This window comes from Trematomus bernacchii, unplaced genomic scaffold (assembly GCF_902827165.1).
Source record: "Trematomus bernacchii unplaced genomic scaffold, fTreBer1.1, whole genome shotgun sequence".
Taxonomy (NCBI): Eukaryota; Metazoa; Chordata; class Actinopteri; order Perciformes; family Nototheniidae; genus Trematomus; species Trematomus bernacchii.
The window spans coordinates 17,913,631-17,933,603 of NW_022987714.1; the positions used below are offsets into that span (position 1 = coordinate 17,913,631).

The window sequence follows — 19,973 nt, forward strand, 5'->3', positions numbered from 1 at the left end:
AACAGCAGGCCAGCTGTACCCAAGCAGATGTGTACGCGCACACACGCAGACACTCACACACACACACACGCTTACAATGCTGAATAATTCAACCTTTTCAATAGGGAGCACAGCAGACTCAGCATGACCTGGCTAGTATAGATTAGTGAGGGAAAAGGAGACAGAGAGAGAGAAGGAGCAGAAAACCACATAGAGAAAAGAACCTGTGGCAGACAGGTGTGTGTGTGTGTGTGTGTGTGTGTGTGTGTGTGTGTGTGTGTGTGTGTGTGTGTGTGTGTGTGTGTGTGTGTGTGTGTGTGTGTGTGTGTGTGTGTGTGTGTGTGTGTGTGTGTGTGTGTGTGTGTTGGTTCATAACACTTATTAGTTAATATTGTTGTACATAAGAGGCATCCAAAGTGTGACCAGGCTGCGACTTTAAAATGCTCAATATTCTAACACGAAAAGAAATAAAAGAGAAAAGAAATATCAACAAGATGTTTTTTACTTAAATGTATTATGTAAGACAACAGAACAATGTGACCTTATAAAAGAAGAAACCAAGTCCATGCATTGAACGACCAACCGTTTCCTATCATTGCCCGTTTTGAACAGCACTATACTCTGGCATAAGCTGTTTTTCTGTTTTCTTCTTTTTATACCGATTAGTTCAACTTCTGTACAAACTGCAAATCAAACTAGCCCCAGCACAGAGCTGGACCGGAACTCATTTCAGTGGAAAAAGGGGTATCTGTCTCTCCAATAAAAGCACAAGTGGCCCAAAAAGAAATCTTAAAAACATACATTTTTTTATGAAAGTATCTAACTTGACTGTTATTTTATTTGTTAACATGCTTGTTTGGAGCTCCGAGGCTCAGTTTGGTTTGCCTCCCGTTGTGTTTTCTGTTCCGACCAAGTGGAAAACCAAAGTCAGGCCAGCTGGCCAACTGATGGTCAAGATCAGCACAAAGCCAAACCTCTCTACACACTAACCAAATGGCTCGCAACAATAGCCCTAACTAACTAGCAGATGGTGTGTGTGCATGTGTATTTGTGCGTGTGTGCATCTGATTTGTGGTGTGTGTGTGCGTGTGTATGTGTGTTCTGACCAATCCTATTCTCACTGAGATAGGGAGCTTAGACTGATAACATCTACAGCTCCCCATGCAGGTGTTTTCCTTCTAGCGGTCAATAGCTGCGTCTGACGACAGCACACACGCAAAACACACACATACATGTATATACATGCATGCGTGCCAACACACACACACACACACACACACACACACACACACACACACACACACACACACACACACACACACACACACACACACACACACACACACACACACACACACACACACACACACACACACACACACACACACCAACAGCCCTGGCTGCTAAGGCTGACATCTGACTCCAGAGGGGCCAGCTGGTCTTTCTAGGAGGCTTAACGGTGAATTATCATCCTTCACTAACCCTGCGGCGCACATCCCTCGCCCTCCCTCTTTTCTCAAAAACTCTCCAGCACACACACACACACACACACACACACCACACACACACACACACACACACACACACACACACACACACACACACACACACACACACACACACACACACACACACACACACACACACACACACACACACACACACACACACACACACACACACACACACACACACACACACACACACACACACACACACACACACTGTCCATCTAGCCGTCCTCGGTTCTGGCTGCTCCCTTTCTCCCCTCCTCTGTCCCTCTCGTAGTGAATGGGCTTCCCTTCTGCTCCCTCCCTCTTCCTCTCTCCCTCTCTCCCTCTCTCTTTCTCTCTCTACATGCCCAGTGAAAGACTTCAAGGCCAAAGTCAGATGGTCATTAACCGTGACGAACTGAAGCAACCCCCGTCTCTGTCTCCGGGCTGAAGCCACTCTGTGCAAGCAGATATTGAGGGAGAAGCGCAAATTGTAAAACACAGTTTGCGCTGTTTGTTATCTCATTTTAGATCATTAGGTTGAGGTTTTTAATCAAAATGAAAATAAAAAAACTAGACGCAGACTTGTGATAATATGATACAATCAAAAATACCTAATCTACTAAATGTAAAGTCTAATGAGGTTATGAGAGGAAGTGATGGTAATGTTATACTCCAACAACCATGTAAACACCCCACTAGAAAAACAATATCAACTGGTTTTTCACTTAGAAATGCACAACTTAGAAATCAATGCTATCTGTGAGAATCTGAAAATCTCTGCATTATCATACATCTTTTTGGACTTTGAATTTGTTCTCTTTACAAGTCAACCCAAAAAAAGCTTTACTTAAGTAGTTTACAATGTTAAGACCTTTTCAACTAGGCAGTTTGAGGGCTGGTACGATGCCACTGAGTTATTACAGTTCTTCCTGTTTTGACAGCCAAAGAAACAAATGAAAAGCTTGTTTCAGATTGGCACCAGCAATTTGCTGGTCTAAAACACGGCTATGGTCCTTGACAGAAAATCAAAAGGAGCTTGAAGAACGAAACTACTAGTAATCGAAAAAACAATACAGCATGAAACAGAAATGTTGAATAACTAGACACAACACTCATGGATGATACGGTGTTGCAAAGTATCACTGATCCTGGTAAGTTTTACTTTATAAATGTGGTGTTTGATACCGCAATTTGTTGGACTTGGTGTGTTTCTTTTCCAAAAAAAGGCCATATTTGAGAGGTGTTTTGATTAGCAGTGACCTGGGTTTGCATCGTAACATATTATTCAGGACCAAAGGAGGCACAGTTCCGACTTTGAGATTGAGAATAAGTACTTTGGGAGAAAAATTCATTGTCATACTAGGCCTATTTCGAACTGCCAGGTTTTGCACAGGCACTGCACTTGTTGGACTTAATACGACTAACTAAATCTATCAAATGAAAGCTATTTGTGCTGGATCTGTAGTCTATATAGGCAACAGTTTTAGCCCTAATAAAGCTATTCTTAGTGCATTACTGCATTTTAATGCGAAACATAGCAAAATGCACAATAAGTTCAAAACTTTGTCAAAAAGTTTGAGTCCGTAACGCAGGACAATTCTCACACTCAACAATCTCAAACTTGGCTAAGTAACGGAAGTTATGCGCCATTGTGGCTGCTGCAGTGAACACAGCACAATAAAAAACAAAAGTTAAAAATGTTTTTTTCTGTATTTAATAAACGTACCACTGTACTGGTATCAAAAAGAAGCCACCGTTAGCAAGTTAGCTAGTTGGCAATTGTCACTTCCTGTGAGTTGTTAGCTAGCTAGTTAAAAAAGCTAGCTAGCTAACTAACAGCGGTAATGTTTTTTTCAGTATTTGATAAGTGTACCACTATACTGGTGTTGAAAAGAATCCACCATTAGCTAGCTAGCTGATAGGTGATTGTCACTTCCGGTGAGGGCAGACCACAACACTACCTGTTCTAAATTCACACACTGCGCAAGTCTTACCAGTGTACGAGAGGCAGTGTACTAAGGGAAGTGTCTGGATTGGGACAACATACAATTTGGTTTTAAATGAAAAAGAATATAGTCACGTTTTTGTATATTGTATACAACACTGTATACAATATTTAAAGTTGTTTGTGAGATATATATATCATGTTTCACTGCTGCAGACTACACTTCCCACATTGCCATTTATAGTAGCCTCTTAAATACATGTGTTTTGAACATTTCCCTGATCAATGGCTAAAGAGAGAGAGAAGATTCGATACGAATTAATTATATTCACTTCCATCCAGTAGATCCATATGATGTGTCTGTAGGGTACAAAGCCACTGCCCGTTTACTGTACCTTTGCCAAAGATAAAAGCACCATTATTCACCTTTGTATTCACTCTCCCATTTATACACATCCATTCATGATTTCCCAACCCTTCTCTTATTTTCTCTCACTGCCTTCTTCTTTTCTATTTCAGCCCATTTCCCTGCAGGGTATTCTAAGACCCAAATAGGCCCCCTACCAGATATTAAGTCTTTCCTTTCAGAAGAAATACTCACCTGCCACTCATTTTACTCTTAATATAATGTTCTAAAAACCACAGAACAATGATGAACACCACTAGGTTTTTCTCGACAGGTCAAGACATTGTTACTATGTTTTAAAGTGACCCCAAGGTTAGGCAAATTTAGTATGATGCAGAATTTAACTTTTTTTGTAGCTAAGGAAACTCATTAAGGCCTCCATGTTTCTCCAAAGTCAAATAAAACAACATGCATGAACACAAATGTGAGCCTGAATTATTCTGTGTGCATCATGAGCCAAAAGAAGAACAAGCTAGACACTGTCTCATAATTCTGGTTGGCACAGATGTTCTAATAACAGTTTAACCCCCTGGTCTCTGTGCCAAACGCTGCTCATCATCTCCTTTCCCTCTGCCTCTGAAAACAGAAACTGTCTAACTCACTTAGGCTACAATGATAACCGTGTCAACAATTTAGACACAAAGTCAACAAGGTGAACAAATAACGCTGAACATGCCAGTGAGGCAGAGAGAAGAGTTAGATGGATTGATTGGTGGCCAATCAATAACATGAAAAATAAATGATTTGCTATTATTTTGACTAAAATTACGATATGATAAACGATATAAATGAAAAATTAAATACATTATCATTGAAAAAACATGCTTAAATTATCATGGTGGGATTTTTTTAACAGGACTGTTCTACTAGTTGAAGATCATTTAATTTAATTTTAGTCAATCGCATAACATAATTAGATCAAAAATCACAATACATCGCAGTAACGCTTCGTAAACCTTGAATCAATTTAATGTCTCCAGATTTTTACATACAAGGCCCTAATTAGTAAATGTTTTACTTTATCTCTCAGCTGTTTATTTCTTGAATTGTGGTCTACAGTGGATTCTTTTTTGTTCTTTTTCGGCAACCAAAGCTTTGAAGAAAATGATGAGTGTGGCGAGTAAACCAAAACAGTGAAGTTACAGGCTGTAAAATCCAAACAGTGCGCTTAAAGTTAAGTTGGTTGATATTTTTGGGTGGATTTATTCCTTTCACATAGTCATTTTTGCTATCGTTAATATGAAAAGTTATAAATGTTCAAATGAATGCAGTTTGTGTGCAATTATAAAGGAAGTGTTTTCCAAATGTAATAATGCAACTTGGGCTGAATGGGAAATGCTCTACAAGTGTCCACATTGGGGGAAAAGTATAAAATATCTCAGATTACTTAGTAGTCTAAAGTTCAAGTAGAATCATAAAGAAATCACTAAAGTGCACTCTGCATACAGATGGAGGGAGAGAGGGAGAAACGGCAGTGAAAGAGAGAGGGAGGGAGGCGCAGCTGGTGGCAGCCAGAGGACCATCTGTTCATCACTCTATTAGTCCACACACACTCACAAGCGCGCACACACACATCTTTTCCTATGCTCACACTTATTCTTAGACGCGCACACATACAGACGATGCACCTATAGCACGCCTCTTTTTCCGCTCCTTTACAGTTTTTCTTTCTATCCTGTGTTTCTGACACCAGAGACCCTCTGAGACAGCGCTCACACACAGCTTACACACCCCCACCAACAGCTCGCCCAATCTCTTCATGTGTTCATAACACTGTTCATAGATGTCACATTCTACGACAAAACTGTGAAGTCTTTTTGAAAATATCCACACATTCTTAAAATATTCTCTTTATTCCATAACTTTTGTTGTTCTGTATGGAAGATTAGCAACCAGCGATGTATAAACACATAAGCACATCACATTTTGCTGAAACAGCCAGTCCTTTAGTTGATTTATGGATCTATAGAAATTAATCAACATCAATTTTGCTATTAATTGTTGAAGTTTTTCGAAAGGAAACAAACTAAATATGTCCTTCTTTTAGATTAATAGTTCCAAGAATTTGCTTAAAAAAAAAGAAGTAAGAAGAAATATATCAAATATCGAGCATGGGCATTTTGCATTTAGTTGTACAACATTTGAAAAATGAAGTTGCCATCATGGCCTTTCCCTCTATTTTCTGGTAGCACAAAAAAATAATTATATTTCAGTTATCCACAGCAGTTTACACCCAAAGTCTTCCCATTTCCCATTACATACCGTACATCTTTCCTTCATCCGACAGTATAATCTTCCTCCGTCCACAGGGCGGGTAGATTGCCAGGGCCTCCTGAAAGCTCTGCTCGATATCGGGGCTCCAGACCCCCTCAGGGTCCCCATCCATTGTTTTATCCCCTCCAGAGTCACTTAGTCTTTCCATGTCGTCCCCCGGACTCTCACTGCCGCTCCAGCTACTGCGATCCATATTGGCAGCTAATGCTAACCAGCTGACGTGTACTCAGCTAATGCTATTGGTAAGGTGATAGTTATCGCTGACGTTATTGCTAATGGCAATAATTACCTCCAAGCGGAGACAGCCAGCTACGAACAACTAGGGACAGAATGCTAATGCTAGCTGCTGATTCGAGAACGGTAATCCCAATTTTTGACTACCAATAATAGTATCAAAAGTGGCTGGTACAGGGGAGACAACTCAGCAAGCTGGTCCAAATCCCTCTTCAGAAAGCAGGAACCCTAAATGAAAAAAAACAGAAACAAAAAGTATCGGGTGAGCTACAAGAAGTATGTCAGTAGCAGAGAGGTTAGCACATTCCACATTACCGCAACGTCCTGCGTTTACTTTATGCATGTGATACTCCTCTCTTCCCCTTAAAAATGTAAATATTGTAAATTTCTAAAAGGCAACTTTACATTTGTCGCTCCTATATTAGCTAGATGTTAAATAGTTCCAGCAACTAAATTATGTGTGTTTTTGGGTAGCCATGATTCTTTAGCCGTAAAATATGTCAAAGCGACATTTCTCCCATGGCTAAGCTACATGCTAACGCCTTGTTTTGAATTTCAAATGGGTTGAGTTTTCAGCCACAAATATAGCATATATTTTAACCAAATCTATATTTTCATCAGGTCTACCTAACAGCAAGAGTCTGCAGTTTGAAGGTAATGTCCTTCAATACCCTAAGGCAGCAGTTACCAACCTTTTTCAACTCAGGGCCCACTTAAGAATATAAAAGATGTTCGCGGCCCACATTCAACCATAAACAATACGGAGGATAAATAAGTTCTGATTGGTCAATTCAGAACATGTGACACGTTGTTAATCCAGTAATACAGACCACTGTCAAGGACTGTAATGATCGTTGTTTAGGAGGATCAAGAAAGAGAAAGGAAAAGAGTTTAAATAAAAAAATAATCTTAATAATGAAATGTTTCCACACATATCATAATGTTTTGCAAATTATTTGGCGGCCCACTTGCAATGCGTTCACGGACCACTAGGGGGCCGCGGCCCACAGGTTGGGAACCACTGCCCTAAGGAACAGATCTAATGTTGAATGATTTCTCTGTATGGAGTGCTGCTCATTGCTGTTCAGGATTCCACTTTTAAATTGTGATTTTCCCCTACCCATTCAAACGCATGATCGCTAAAACCCAACATTTCAGAAAAAAGGGCAAATCGAAAGAATATAGGTTGGTCTATGGAGCTCTGGAACCCAGATTCACGCTGATATTAAGTCTGTGTTTTTAACAGGAGCAGTGCAGCTTGAAGTTCTGAACATATTGTAGTCCTGCATCCAAGCTGCTAGGGGAACATTATTGCTTCTTTTCATGTAGGAAATTGCCTATTTTGTTAAACCGCTGTGGTAGCCCAACATTAAATCCACATGCACATAAGTGGAGCAAGTGGACAGACAAATAGACCAGTACGATACACAGCTACTAGCAGATTAAGGGAGGGAAACAAAAAAAAACTGAAGGGGCTTGCCAGCGGCCTACAATTCTTCTAAAATCCCCATCAGTAAACAGCAGGCTTGGCGAAGTACACAACACAATCACACACCAACATATGCACACACACACACAATTTTGGTGCCAGCTCCTTGGGCGAACACATGTCATTTTGTCTGGTCTTTTACTGTTCACACTTCCCATACACTGTCACTTGCCACAGCCTGCAGAAGCCCGAAGTGTGTTTCAGTCCATGTGTGTGTGCCTGGCTTATTTTAGCACAATTACATTTGACAGCACACACACATGCAACTTAAGCCTGTAAATCAGCGGGCAACCTTTTGGACACATTTTAATAAGAGCCCAGTTCAATGTTTTATCACACCTGGGGCAAAATGTTGCTATGCCGCAAGAAAACTTCCTTTGGCTTAGACTCGCAGCCATGTGTAATCTGCTGGATTTGCTTGAGTTTGTCCTCTGGTTCTCTCTTCATGCTTATTCTATTCACCCTCATTTCCGTTTCCTCTCCAACTTCCTACCCTTGCTTTCTTCCCCTCTTCCCTCCTGCCCTCCCCCAACAGTTTTCCATTCAAAGGACTCATTCATACAACCTATGGTTGAGCACCAGCAGAAACAAGATTTGTTTCCTCTTCACAGAGTGTGACACTGTGTGCGCAAAAGTTAAGTATCCCTTTTCAAAAGTAACAGAGGCTGTGATCATCATAACTCACCATAACTCCACTGATGACACGTTTTAATGGCGGATATAAAGGATCGAAACCTCAGTAGAAGTAGACTGCAGAACTGCACTTCTGCAGTGTAATCCTATTAGAATTCTTAGCATGTTCTCGTCAATCAACATTTCACCAAAGTCTAAACTAATAAACTACTTCGATTTGTCTAGCAAATGGAAACTGTTTCAGCAAGAACGCTCTGATAAACACACATTAAACTACCTGGCCAGCACCTGTTAGACAAAGTTTGAGACAAGCTGATAATGTAGTCCAGAATTAAGCAGAGGCAGAATTTCCTCAGATATGGAGAAGACCAAAACAGAGCTAAAAGAAGCAATTATTGAAGTTATGTTAATTCGCTAGACAAAAACATGCCTCCACGTCAGTGCTAATTATGCCCCATGTCGGCTTGACATGTAAATAAGCAATGTCATGTTAAGGAGTCGGCAACAAAAGCTTAAGGGAAGTCGGTGGTATGTTTTCAGATTCAACTGCCAAAAAGTGCTCCAAATATTATTTAATGAATCATAACATCAATTTGGTAACATTGTCCTTGCAAATAAAATACAACTGAGACTTCATGTGCGTAAGGGTCATAATGGTTTGTTGTGCCAGTTATTGTCCATGAATCACTAAAAAGTCATCTTCACAACAACAACAAAATATTACTTTAAGCACAAAAGTAGAACTGAACAATCACACTACTTTTGATGAATTCCTAAAAAAAAAAACTCACAACTTTGACAAGACATGTCAGTTGAGAGGGCAGTCCTTGCGGTCAAGGGTCCACATGCGTACACAAAGTGACCACCTGACGTTTGGTCTGAATAATCGTGTCTCAATGTCACTTGTGTGCATTCACATCTGTACCTAGAGCTGTCTATTTGTGATTAGGTCACAAAAGAAGCATCTTTTTACCAGGTCTGAACAAGACCATATCGACAGTCAATTTCACACCTAACAGCAATTAAGATTGACCAATTAACCTTATTAACCTAGCATGCATGTTTTAGGACTTTGGAGGAACCCCAGAGAAAAACCATGAAAAAGGACTGCTGAATATTTTGTCTGTGAGGCAACAGTGCTAACCACCAGCAAGGCACAAAGCAAATGTTATTATAAATCCCATTGTAGTTTAAGGCTGCTTTTATGTGAGGTTTACAAATTATTTAGTTAGGTCAATTCTCAACAATGCAGAGAGCTGAGATCATATTACAAAATAAACTGGAGCCTCTTGCACTGATCCATGTCGGTTCAAAGCTTTATCTTTTAGCTCAGGTTTTGGTCTCTATCAACTATGGACAAAATGTAAGAGCAGTGAGAGTGAGGCAAAAACTGAAAAGAAATCAGGGATCAGAAGGTATTAGAATAAAACAGAAAACAGGAGAAGGCTTCATGGAGGAGAGACACATCTAAGAAATACTAATTAATAATGTATGTATCTGTAATGACTTTGAAGATGCTTATGATTGTGAAAATCAGGGATCAGTAGGTATTAGACAAGAGACAAGAAGACACGTAACGTTACGATACAAGAGAAAGGGAGGGCAGAAAGGGAAGAGAAGGGAAGGCTTTATGGTTAACAGGCAAATCCAACAAATACTGTTTATTAATGAATGTATCTGTAATGATATTAAAGATGCTTTTAATGAGAACAATCAGAAATCAGTAGGTTTTAGAGAAAAGCCGAGATAAGAAGAGGAGAAGGGTTCATGGGTAACAGTAGAATCCCTACTGAGGCTCAGGAGATGTGAGCATGAGAGGGGCCCAGCAGCAGATGGAGGCTGGAGAGAGACATTAGTCACACAACAATCAACTGTGACTGGGCGACTCCTGTGCCCCCTTGCTGCCCCTCCTCTGTGTCCCTGTCACCAGGCAGGCCCAGGCCACTGCAGCCAGGACAGCAGGCTCCATGGTGTCAGTGCCAGCCCTCAGGAGAACACACACAGGGCGCACAGCCACAGCCCTGCAGCTGCCTTGGACTCTCATGCTCTCCCTCTGTGTCGCCTTTCTTCCTCTTTTCACTTACTGGCTTCCACCACATGCCAACTCGATGTATGTGTGCAATGTGCATGGCTCTCAGCCTCCGTATTACGAGCGAGGTTGTAATGATATGTAATGCAAGCGATGTGCCTGCATTACAAGAGGGTCTTAGGTGTGTGTTTGTGTGTGTGTGTGTCAGCAGGGGGTCCTGTTGGTAGACAACTTGAATGTGTTATCACAGGCTAGTCAGTTCCTTTCACTCATTCTTCTATTGGAACACTGAACGGCATCTGTTTTAACTGCTTCCAATGTGCGCGCGCACGCGCACACACACACACACACACACACACACACACACACACACACACACACACACACACACACACACGCTTTATACAACAGGATTTTCTCATAATCCTCAAAGCAAACATTGTTCCACTTTATAATGTTCTGCCATGTTTTAATGGTCCCTTACACCCTAAATATAATTATTCAGAGGTGATATTTTATGCTTTTGCTTTTATGAGCCAGTTTTAAGTTGTTGTTTTTTCATCAAGGACTATCCAGGCCCATCACTCGCCTCCACAGTGGACACATCATTTGCACCTCATGTTATTCAAAGAGTCAGAATGTATTTAAGTTTATGATTTCAGATTCAGAAAATGTCTGTCCTTGAGCTCCACAATGGTAACTTCGCTTGGAATAATTCAAAAGGGTTCCTGCTGCGTAAGAGCTTTAAAGCATTACTGTACAGTTATGAATGGGGTTATTCAGATTGTAAAAGAGGTTAGTTGGGCAACTTAAGTGCAGTTTTTAAACTATTTTCATCTTAAAAATGCAATGAATAATAGTAGTATTGTCTAAATTGCATAATTCTATTTTTATACTCAAAATGGTCCTGTTTAATGTATATTGTGGTGTCAATTCTTTAAATAGACAACCTAAATGTAACTTATCTGGGTCAAGATTGTTGTTTGTGTTATGGGTTATGACATAAATGTTATTGTTGGCCGATAAAACTCACAATTATTAAGATAAGTATAGTCTTTTAAAAATGTTGCTTAACTTTGGAGGGTTCAAATAAAGTCAACACCGCTTTAATGATATTTGAGGCAGAACTACAATTGCAGAAGTAAAAAGCTACCGCTGGATCCTCAACGAAGTACATCATGGTTGCATGGCTGCGCATTAACACTGCTAAGCTTAAGGCGGCTTATGTTCGGTGTGATGATGTTTAGTCGTCTCATTAGGCCACTTGTGAGCAACCACTGTTTTTAAGAAAAGTAGACGCTTCGGACATTGATGAGTGGGGTATTTACTGACATATTTGATGTTGTAGAACCTACCGTGAATATATCTTAAGATTGTGTTAACCACAGACCTTATTTCAGGCATCTGAACAAAAACAAGTTCAAAGTTTATTCTCTTGCCATAGGATACTTCTACATGTGGACTGGAGGAGTCGAAGAACCTTCTACTAACCTCCCGTTATGTGGACGACCATTCTACCTTCTGAGTCACAAATAATTTCCAAACCAAACCAATCTCTTGTGCCTCCCTTTCTACTGCCGACTTTAATCAGTTCTGTCCTCCATTAGTCGTGATTTTGTCTTGGTGCTGACGCACAACTCTGCATTCAGTCTTTAAGGTTCAGATGGTCACGATTTCAATTAATCCATTACTGATAAATTCATCTGGTACAATGCCCTGGAAAAATGATCACCTCAATGAAAGAGTTGGTTTGATTATTTCTGACCCGATTTCATGTTTAAAAAACAAAGACAGATATTCATCGGGCGAAATGAAAAAGCAGCATCAGTGAAACCAAACCAGAAAAGCTCCTTTCATTCTTCCTCGGCGCTAGTACACACTTGAGAAAGACAGAGAAAGTGGGAAAGAGACTTGCTTTATGAGTGGTGAAGAGGCAGTGGTTCACAGCATGCACTCCTCATTATTTCACCATCTCCTTTCACAGAAGCATTACCATTTATGCACACACAGTAATTGGTCGCAGATTGCACACTGATACAGTGAAGTGCTTATTTCCTCCTGGAAATGTGATGGTAAAAGGTTTAGCTAGCAGCCCTACTCTCTGTTCTCCATCCTTTTACTGTTTGTCTTCTTCCACCAGTTTTTGCTGAGTCACAGCGAGCTATTATGTGGCCTCTTCCTGGAGGGGGGTGGGGTGGGGTGGGGGTCACTGTCACACACGGAAGACAATATCCTCCACCGGTAGAAAAAGAGGCCTGGGGAGGCTACAGCAATACCAACACCATTTAATAAGTGTGAACTCAGGAGCATTGTGCCGGGACAGAAACCAAACGTGTGTGTGTATGTCTGTGTGCATTTATGTTTGAGACCTAGTAAATGGACACTGCATGGTTGCATGAATGTGAAGAGAGTACAGTGAACTCTATCTGTGCAGCTCCACAATTACATCCTCAACAGCTAAAATATACTCTGCTCAACACAAACACAAAATGAATTAGCCCCTGAACTGGGTTTCCATCTGTGGTCCATTAAAACGTTGCTATTGCGTTATTTAGACCGATGCAGGTTAGGAGGCAGAGTGTGGTAGCTGTGCCTCTAATGCGGATGTGTAGTAGGTTATTTTAGGTATAATTGGCTTTAAAATATATACATTTCAAGATTTTGGGCATACTTTGAATCATATATGGTAATTGTAGATAGCTAGGTAGTCATCAGGCTTGTCGGATCATCTAAACCTCTCTATTTTTAGGTAAAAATCCAAACTAAGGCACATTGAGTTGATTTCAGATAGACAGCCTTTTCTGTCTTTCATATGAATGTGATAAACCAAGATGTTTAAAGGTATCTGTCCTCTTGCCATTTAAGTAATATTTTCAGCAATCTTGCCATGTTCCTAGATGTTAGCTTTATGAGTATTTTCTTTCTGATGTTGCCAATAAAAAACACGACTGGGTTACAGGGATTAAAGCCTTGATAATATTTGAGTAAAGACACAGGTTGCTGCAGACTTTCACACAAAATGTACAGTTTCCACATGAACAAACCCCAGAGATTAGTTTAACACTGAAAATCGATTTTCACACTGATAAAAAAAACATACACAACATACACGCAGATTAGTTTGCACTCAAATCTATACTTCAAATGACACAATGTCAGTTCAGCTACTTGGCAGCAAACATTTTTGTAAATGGTAGTACATAGTATAAATGGTGAATAAGTAAAGTGCAGTTGTTAAGACAGCAAACTGTCAGACGTTAGCTAAGAATAAGCTAACTAGCTAGCTGCTACAGTTCATACATAGGCTAAAATGTCTACTGCCGCCCTTCACAGGTACTAAAAGCATTTGAAGAAAGAAAGGCAAATCGGTGTCAGAAAAATACCAAGAAATGTTGAAGTAAATTGTAAATGTTTTCATTCTGTGAAAATATTTCAGTTGCAACGTAGCCATTATTCAGCCATTTCTCAATAATAACTATCTTCACTGAGTCTCTCTCGAGACTTTAAACTACAGAACAAAAAAGTGTCACTTTAAAAAAGAAAATCACTGTCAACCTGCTGAAGACAAAAACTGAGGTTGTAAGAACAACAGCAGGTAAACAGTTCCCCTGTGAGAGTATCAGGAGCAGACTAAGCTGTTGTCCCACTCTGCAAAGTGTTATTCGTGTCAATCCCTCCAACCGGGAAAGTAAACAGCAGTAGTAGAAATGTAGACTTCCAGCTCGCTTCCTGCTGAGGACAGGAAGAGGGAGGCTGACTCAGACTTCCCACGGTGGGTAAGCTGCTCCCTTCCATTTTTCTGCTTGGTGCTGAAACCATGTTTATGCTAATGCTAAAGCTAATGCAGATAACAAGAATACGGTCTTAATGTTTTTTCTGTCCTATCAAAATCAAGGGAACGGTTCCTGAGGTGGAAATGATTCTCTCCTTTCCATACTACTACAGTTTAGTCATCTTAACACACCACATATGTATATATACTGTACATAGATATAAGCGAATAAATTGCTGTATGTGTGCCTCTGCAATGAACACTGTTGAACTTCAGCTTTTATAAAACTGTGTGTAACAATCTGTATATGCAGATAATAAGTGCAACATATAATGAGATCCTGCTGCTTTGCAGATGTGGATTTAGTCCCATCAGGGTTATTATTTTCAATCCATTTACACAACTCATAATGTCCTCTCATCATAGATTAATATCTCACAACATTGTTGTAGCAGAATCGCATGTACGGTATTACCAACATATGCTGACAGCAACATATTCTGCCATATCTAGCATCTAAAAATGATATATTGTATACACCCAGCATATCAAAAAAACATATATATTTTACAATGCCTGTCTAATGTAGTAAATATGCTCTACAACAGAGTCTGTTTATCCCAACTTATTTTCCGTTGAATAATGAAAGACTAGGAAAAAGCACTTTACAACGGGTAAAAAAGCTAAATTGTAAAAGCTTTATTATGTCAATATCTTATCTTTACTAAGTATTTATATGTTCCTGTCTTTCTAAAAAGGTTCAGTTTAAAGCGATCTCGAGCTGGTTTCTCCAAAATTACCTACCCCACGGTAGGTAATTTTGGAGAAACCAGCTCGAGATCGCTAGAATTTGAAAATACACAGCCGGAAAAAATCTGCCACTTCCTTACAGAGCCCCTCCTCCAACACACACGAACGCGCACACGACCAATGAGGGCACGAGATAAGTTTGTGCACAGATGGAAGGCTGACAGGCAGGTAGGCCATCCAGTTATTTTAGCCGGGCCGGCTCAGATGATTGGTCGTAGTTTTTACAGTACTACGGCTTCCACAGATGATATTTTTTAATGTATTTATTGTCAAAGCATTTAAGATATTCATTGCTATCGGGATGTTAAGAGCATTCCATGGAATATAACAAAAAGTGTATCTGAAATAAATTACATACCCCACCTTTAACAGTTTGTATACAAATATGTCAAAGCTTGAATACACTAAATAGCGGGGGTCATCTTAACAAGTTACTCCACTGGGAAATGCATTAAATGTGAAAAAATGTGTTCCCCTTTTATGTGTTTAATATGACATATTTTAAACGTTAAGACGGATGATATTTTAAGACAATTTGGGGTTGTATAAGTTTAAGGGTATTTGGTTAGTGTTAGGAGTTTTTTTGGCTTGCAATGTTTCCCTATACGCACTCTCCAGCTGTAGATGTGTTAGTAATATTTAATGTAAATACTTATTTTAGTTATGGGCCCCTATTCTAAAGCTTAGGATAATGTATTGGGGTGTTCTATTTCACATAATGTCCATTATTCACTTTTTAACTGTCACTGAATAAAATGAATTTAATATATGAGAAAAAAACATTTATACAAGTATTTGAGGGCGTTAGAGAGAGACAGACGAGGAGGAGAGCCGGGGAGCCCGGGCAGACAAGCCAGCACAGGCTCCTGCAGCCAGAAAGCTGCCCCCCCCCTGCACACCAACTCCCCCGCACCCCCACCCAGGAGGTTGCCCATTGTTCCCACATCTCCTAAACAAAGCATGCCCCCCCACCGCAACCAGCACCCCTTTCCCCACCTACCCCCATTGCACCCCGCCCCACCCTCCTCCTCCTTCTCTATCACTATCAGCATTGAGGCTCTAATAAGAAAAAAGTGACGAGATGTATCCCTATTGATATTGCTACATGCCTGACCTGAACACAACACGCATACAATTACATTATAAGGATACAATGCAAAATAATTATAGAAAATAGTAAGAATGCATTGAAAAAAAGAGTGTAGGGACCCTGTACGTTTAATAAGCTTTAAAACAAAATTTTATTTAAAAATAAATATATCAAATTGTCCAATTGACACCTTCGTAACGGCAAAAACACGGTCTTCACGGTCAGGAGCATCACGTAAATTCCCTGAATCACCTGTTGATTCATCCAACTGTCAAACTGACAATTCACACTTTTAACTGCTAAAGAAAAAGAAAAAATCGCATAAAAAATAAATGTGACAACATCTGAGCATCACAAGACAGCATGTCATTCCAAGAAGATTAATCCTCTTAATCTGGGTTCCATACAAATCTGTGTGTCGGATTTCGTCTAGAAATATGACGACAGATAAAACAATGCGGCGGACGGCTCCACCATATTGTGCCAGCATTGGTGAAGTGTGTGAACACACACTCAGACATGTGCACGTACACAGCGGTGGAGGCTAAAGCACACAGAGGCCATATGGTGCGTCCTCATCCACCGACGCCTGTTGCTGCTGCAACAATAGGCCTGCCTGGCCTGGACAGCAAGAGGCAAACACACACACAAATGTGCACACATACACACACCAAATGGTCGTTAGTCAGCCGGTCTGCGTTGCTTAGGCCCAGAACAAACGCCTGGATTTGCATTCTGTGCCTCCATTCGCCTCCTCCTCCTCCTTTCTCTCTCTCACACACACACACACACACACACACACACACACACACACACACACACACACACCACACACACACACACACACACACACACACACACACACACACACACACACACACACACACACACACACACACCACACACACACACACACACACACACACACACACACACACACACACACACACACACACACACACACTTCGCTGGTCTCTACAGGTGCACGGAGCACTCAAAACAGATGTCAACGGACTGGAGAGGGAGGGGGGGGAAAGTGGAGGGGGCTATTTGCCCAGGGTGACTGATAAAGCTTTGTACACTTGCAGGCCTAGACACAGCAAAGACAATGACACACACACGCATACACACACACACAAATGCATCCCCTTCCTCTGTTACTATTTCCAGACTGCCTGATTTATCCTTTAGAAACACTCCATAAGACTACAAAGGAAAACAAAATGTGTAATGTGCCCAAAAGTCAAGATTTTAAGAAGGTTTTTTAAATCCCAAATGGATTTTTCTCACTTTTCAATGAGAAATGACATCATATTATTGGTGGTATAAATCATCTCACAATACATTCATTTATTTATTTTATCTGCCACAGGTGAAGCAAAACGTACTCTACACACTATATAAACATGCATATGTCTTTATGAGCATGTTTTTTTCTATGCGGATTAATAAAGATTTATCTTATCTTAAATGTAATAAAAACCCTAAATATGTTAGGTCTAAAAACAGAAAGATTTTCTTTTTTTTGGGATATTTGTAACTCTGTTAAAGGTCTTTTTTGTCTCAAATGCAGTTTTTCTTGTATAATGGAATCATGTTTGAATAATATTTAAGGACATTGCTTTGAATAATAAGGCGATAATAGACAGATAACAAATTTAAAACAATGTGTCATTAGGAAAGTAATCTGAATATAACATTGACGACAAACTTACATTCATTTGAATTTAATCATTGAACTTGATCTACATCATCTCATTAATAAAACAAATCATTTATCCCCATTTTACAATCTTATTCATCCATACGTTCTCTATTAAAAGGAGACAAAACTACTCTTAATTGAAATCCTTTCATCCAGCGCACCCCTCCCCTCGTCTGACAGATTGATTACTGTTACAGAAGTAAAGCAGCGAGTGTGTTTCATCCTACAGGCTGTCATCTTCTCTGATAATTACATCGTGGTTTGGCCTGCATCACCATGCATCTCTGGCAAGAGCAGTGCTTTAATCAATATTTAAAAGGAAATACACAACATAAGTCCATATGGGGTTATTATAAGATACTGCGGGGGGTTTAAAAGCTGTAACATTTACCAGACACTTAAAACATATAGGATGTTACCTGGAATCTATAGAAATAAGCTAAATAAGAAATATGAATCATGTTAGAGGCTACTGTTGAGGGATTTAAAAAGCTCTCTTTCAAAATTCACCAAACACATAAAGCCTATGCGATGTAACCTGGAATCAATAGAATATATATATATATATATATATATTTAAATAATAGGCTACTGTGGGGGATTTAAACATCTTTGAGGTCTCTTAAAAATGTCATCAGACACCTTAATAATAGAAGATGTTATCTGGTTTAGGAATTAAAAAGGAAACAAAACATATCAATCATTCTATAGGCTACTACTGGGGATTGTAAGAACTTTAGGGTCCCTGCTAAATCACCTGCAGCAACTGACATCTAAAACATATAACCTGTAATCAATAGAAATAAAATATATGTTTATCAAAATCTATAGGCTACTGCTGGGGCATTTGAAGAACTTTAAGGTATTTATAAAAAATAAAAAAAAAGGATGCCACCGCAGACAGACACCGAAAACATATGACATGTAATCAGGTGTAGAATGAAAGTAAATAAGAAATCTGAATTATATTTCAGAATGACCCAAATAGCTGAGTCTACAAACTGTAGGCTACATGTTATGAATACGCATTAAAGATGAAAAAGGTGGGAACAAACTCAAATGAGTCTTATAAAATGACTTCTATACCCTTCATATTTTGTCTTTAAGATGGAGAGGTCAGTCAGGGAGTAATTTGTGAGCAGATCCAGCAGCATCCTGTCTGATCTGCTCTCATTGAGCATAATGTGCTCTGTCCTTTTGGTAAACACTGGCTGTGTGCAGTTCTCAGCCTGTGGCCTGTTCCTGTGACTGGGGCCTGGGCTGGAGAGGAGAAAAACCCCGCCGATGCAACAAGTCTCCCATTCACTCAGCTTTGTTAAGCTTCCTCCCTGCGCTGCAGCGAACATGTTTTCATCTTTTTCCCGTTACGTGTCGGTCAAACCAGTAACCTAACTGATGGAGAAATACCCCCCGGCATGCATTTAGGAGAAGAATAAGGTTTTTGGTGTCGGGAAAATAGGATAAACTGGAGAGAAAGCGATAATCCTCGCTCTGAAGCTCACACGGTAACGCATTAATAAGCATGTTAGACTTGTTTAACATCTATTGGAAGGTAAAGCGTGTCGATTTCGCTTAAATTATTTGAATTTCAGCTTCAGTGATCACTTCAGGGTTTCAGAAACAAGCGAAACGTCCGAGGGCTCTCAGACCGACGCGCAGGCTGACGGGGGGACTCCTCCTGGGGAACTTACCTCGATTCATACGCCGCTTTATGGATTAATTCCCACACTTTTCCACGGATTGGAGTCGCAAGAGCATCGGGAAGCACTCCGCCAACTCCAGAGTGTCCTCACGGTTTTGGTTTGATGGATAATCGGACGCGCTGAGTGCGTAAAATGCGCAGCGTCTCTCCAAGGATGCGAAATATGCGCGGAATGGGAGCAGGAATGAAATGAACGCAGTGGACTGAGTTGAACGGGGCGGGGTGAGAGGGGCTGGCGTCACCCTCCCTGGATGGATGAAATAGAGTGAGTGAGAGATGGGAGGATGGGTGGAGAGGAAAAAAAAGAAAAAGAAAGATAGCGGGGGGGGGGAAGGGGCCGGACTGTATGGGTGCGTTCAACAACAAAAGAAAAGAGTGGAGCGCCCAAACTCTATTCACAGGAGGAGGA

The 19,973-nt window shown here is 40.3% G+C and overlaps 1 protein-coding gene across 1 annotated transcript in view; it reads right to left on the reverse strand.

Moving 5' to 3' along the window:
- The window catches only part of tead1a (TEA domain family member 1a), a 45,664-nt gene extending 25,986 nt beyond the window's left edge, over window positions 1–19,678 (reverse strand). The window contains exons 1-2 of the mRNA XM_034141119.1: window positions 19,554–19,678; window positions 6,089–6,562 (exon numbers count right to left, since the gene is read on the reverse strand). Of these exons, the coding sequence (XP_033997010.1) occupies window positions 6,089–6,293 (205 nt within the window). The 5' untranslated portion in view covers window positions 6,294–6,562; window positions 19,554–19,678. The remainder of the gene's footprint in view (window positions 1–6,088; window positions 6,563–19,553) is intronic.
- Between the last annotated feature and the right edge of the window lie 295 nt (window positions 19,679–19,973).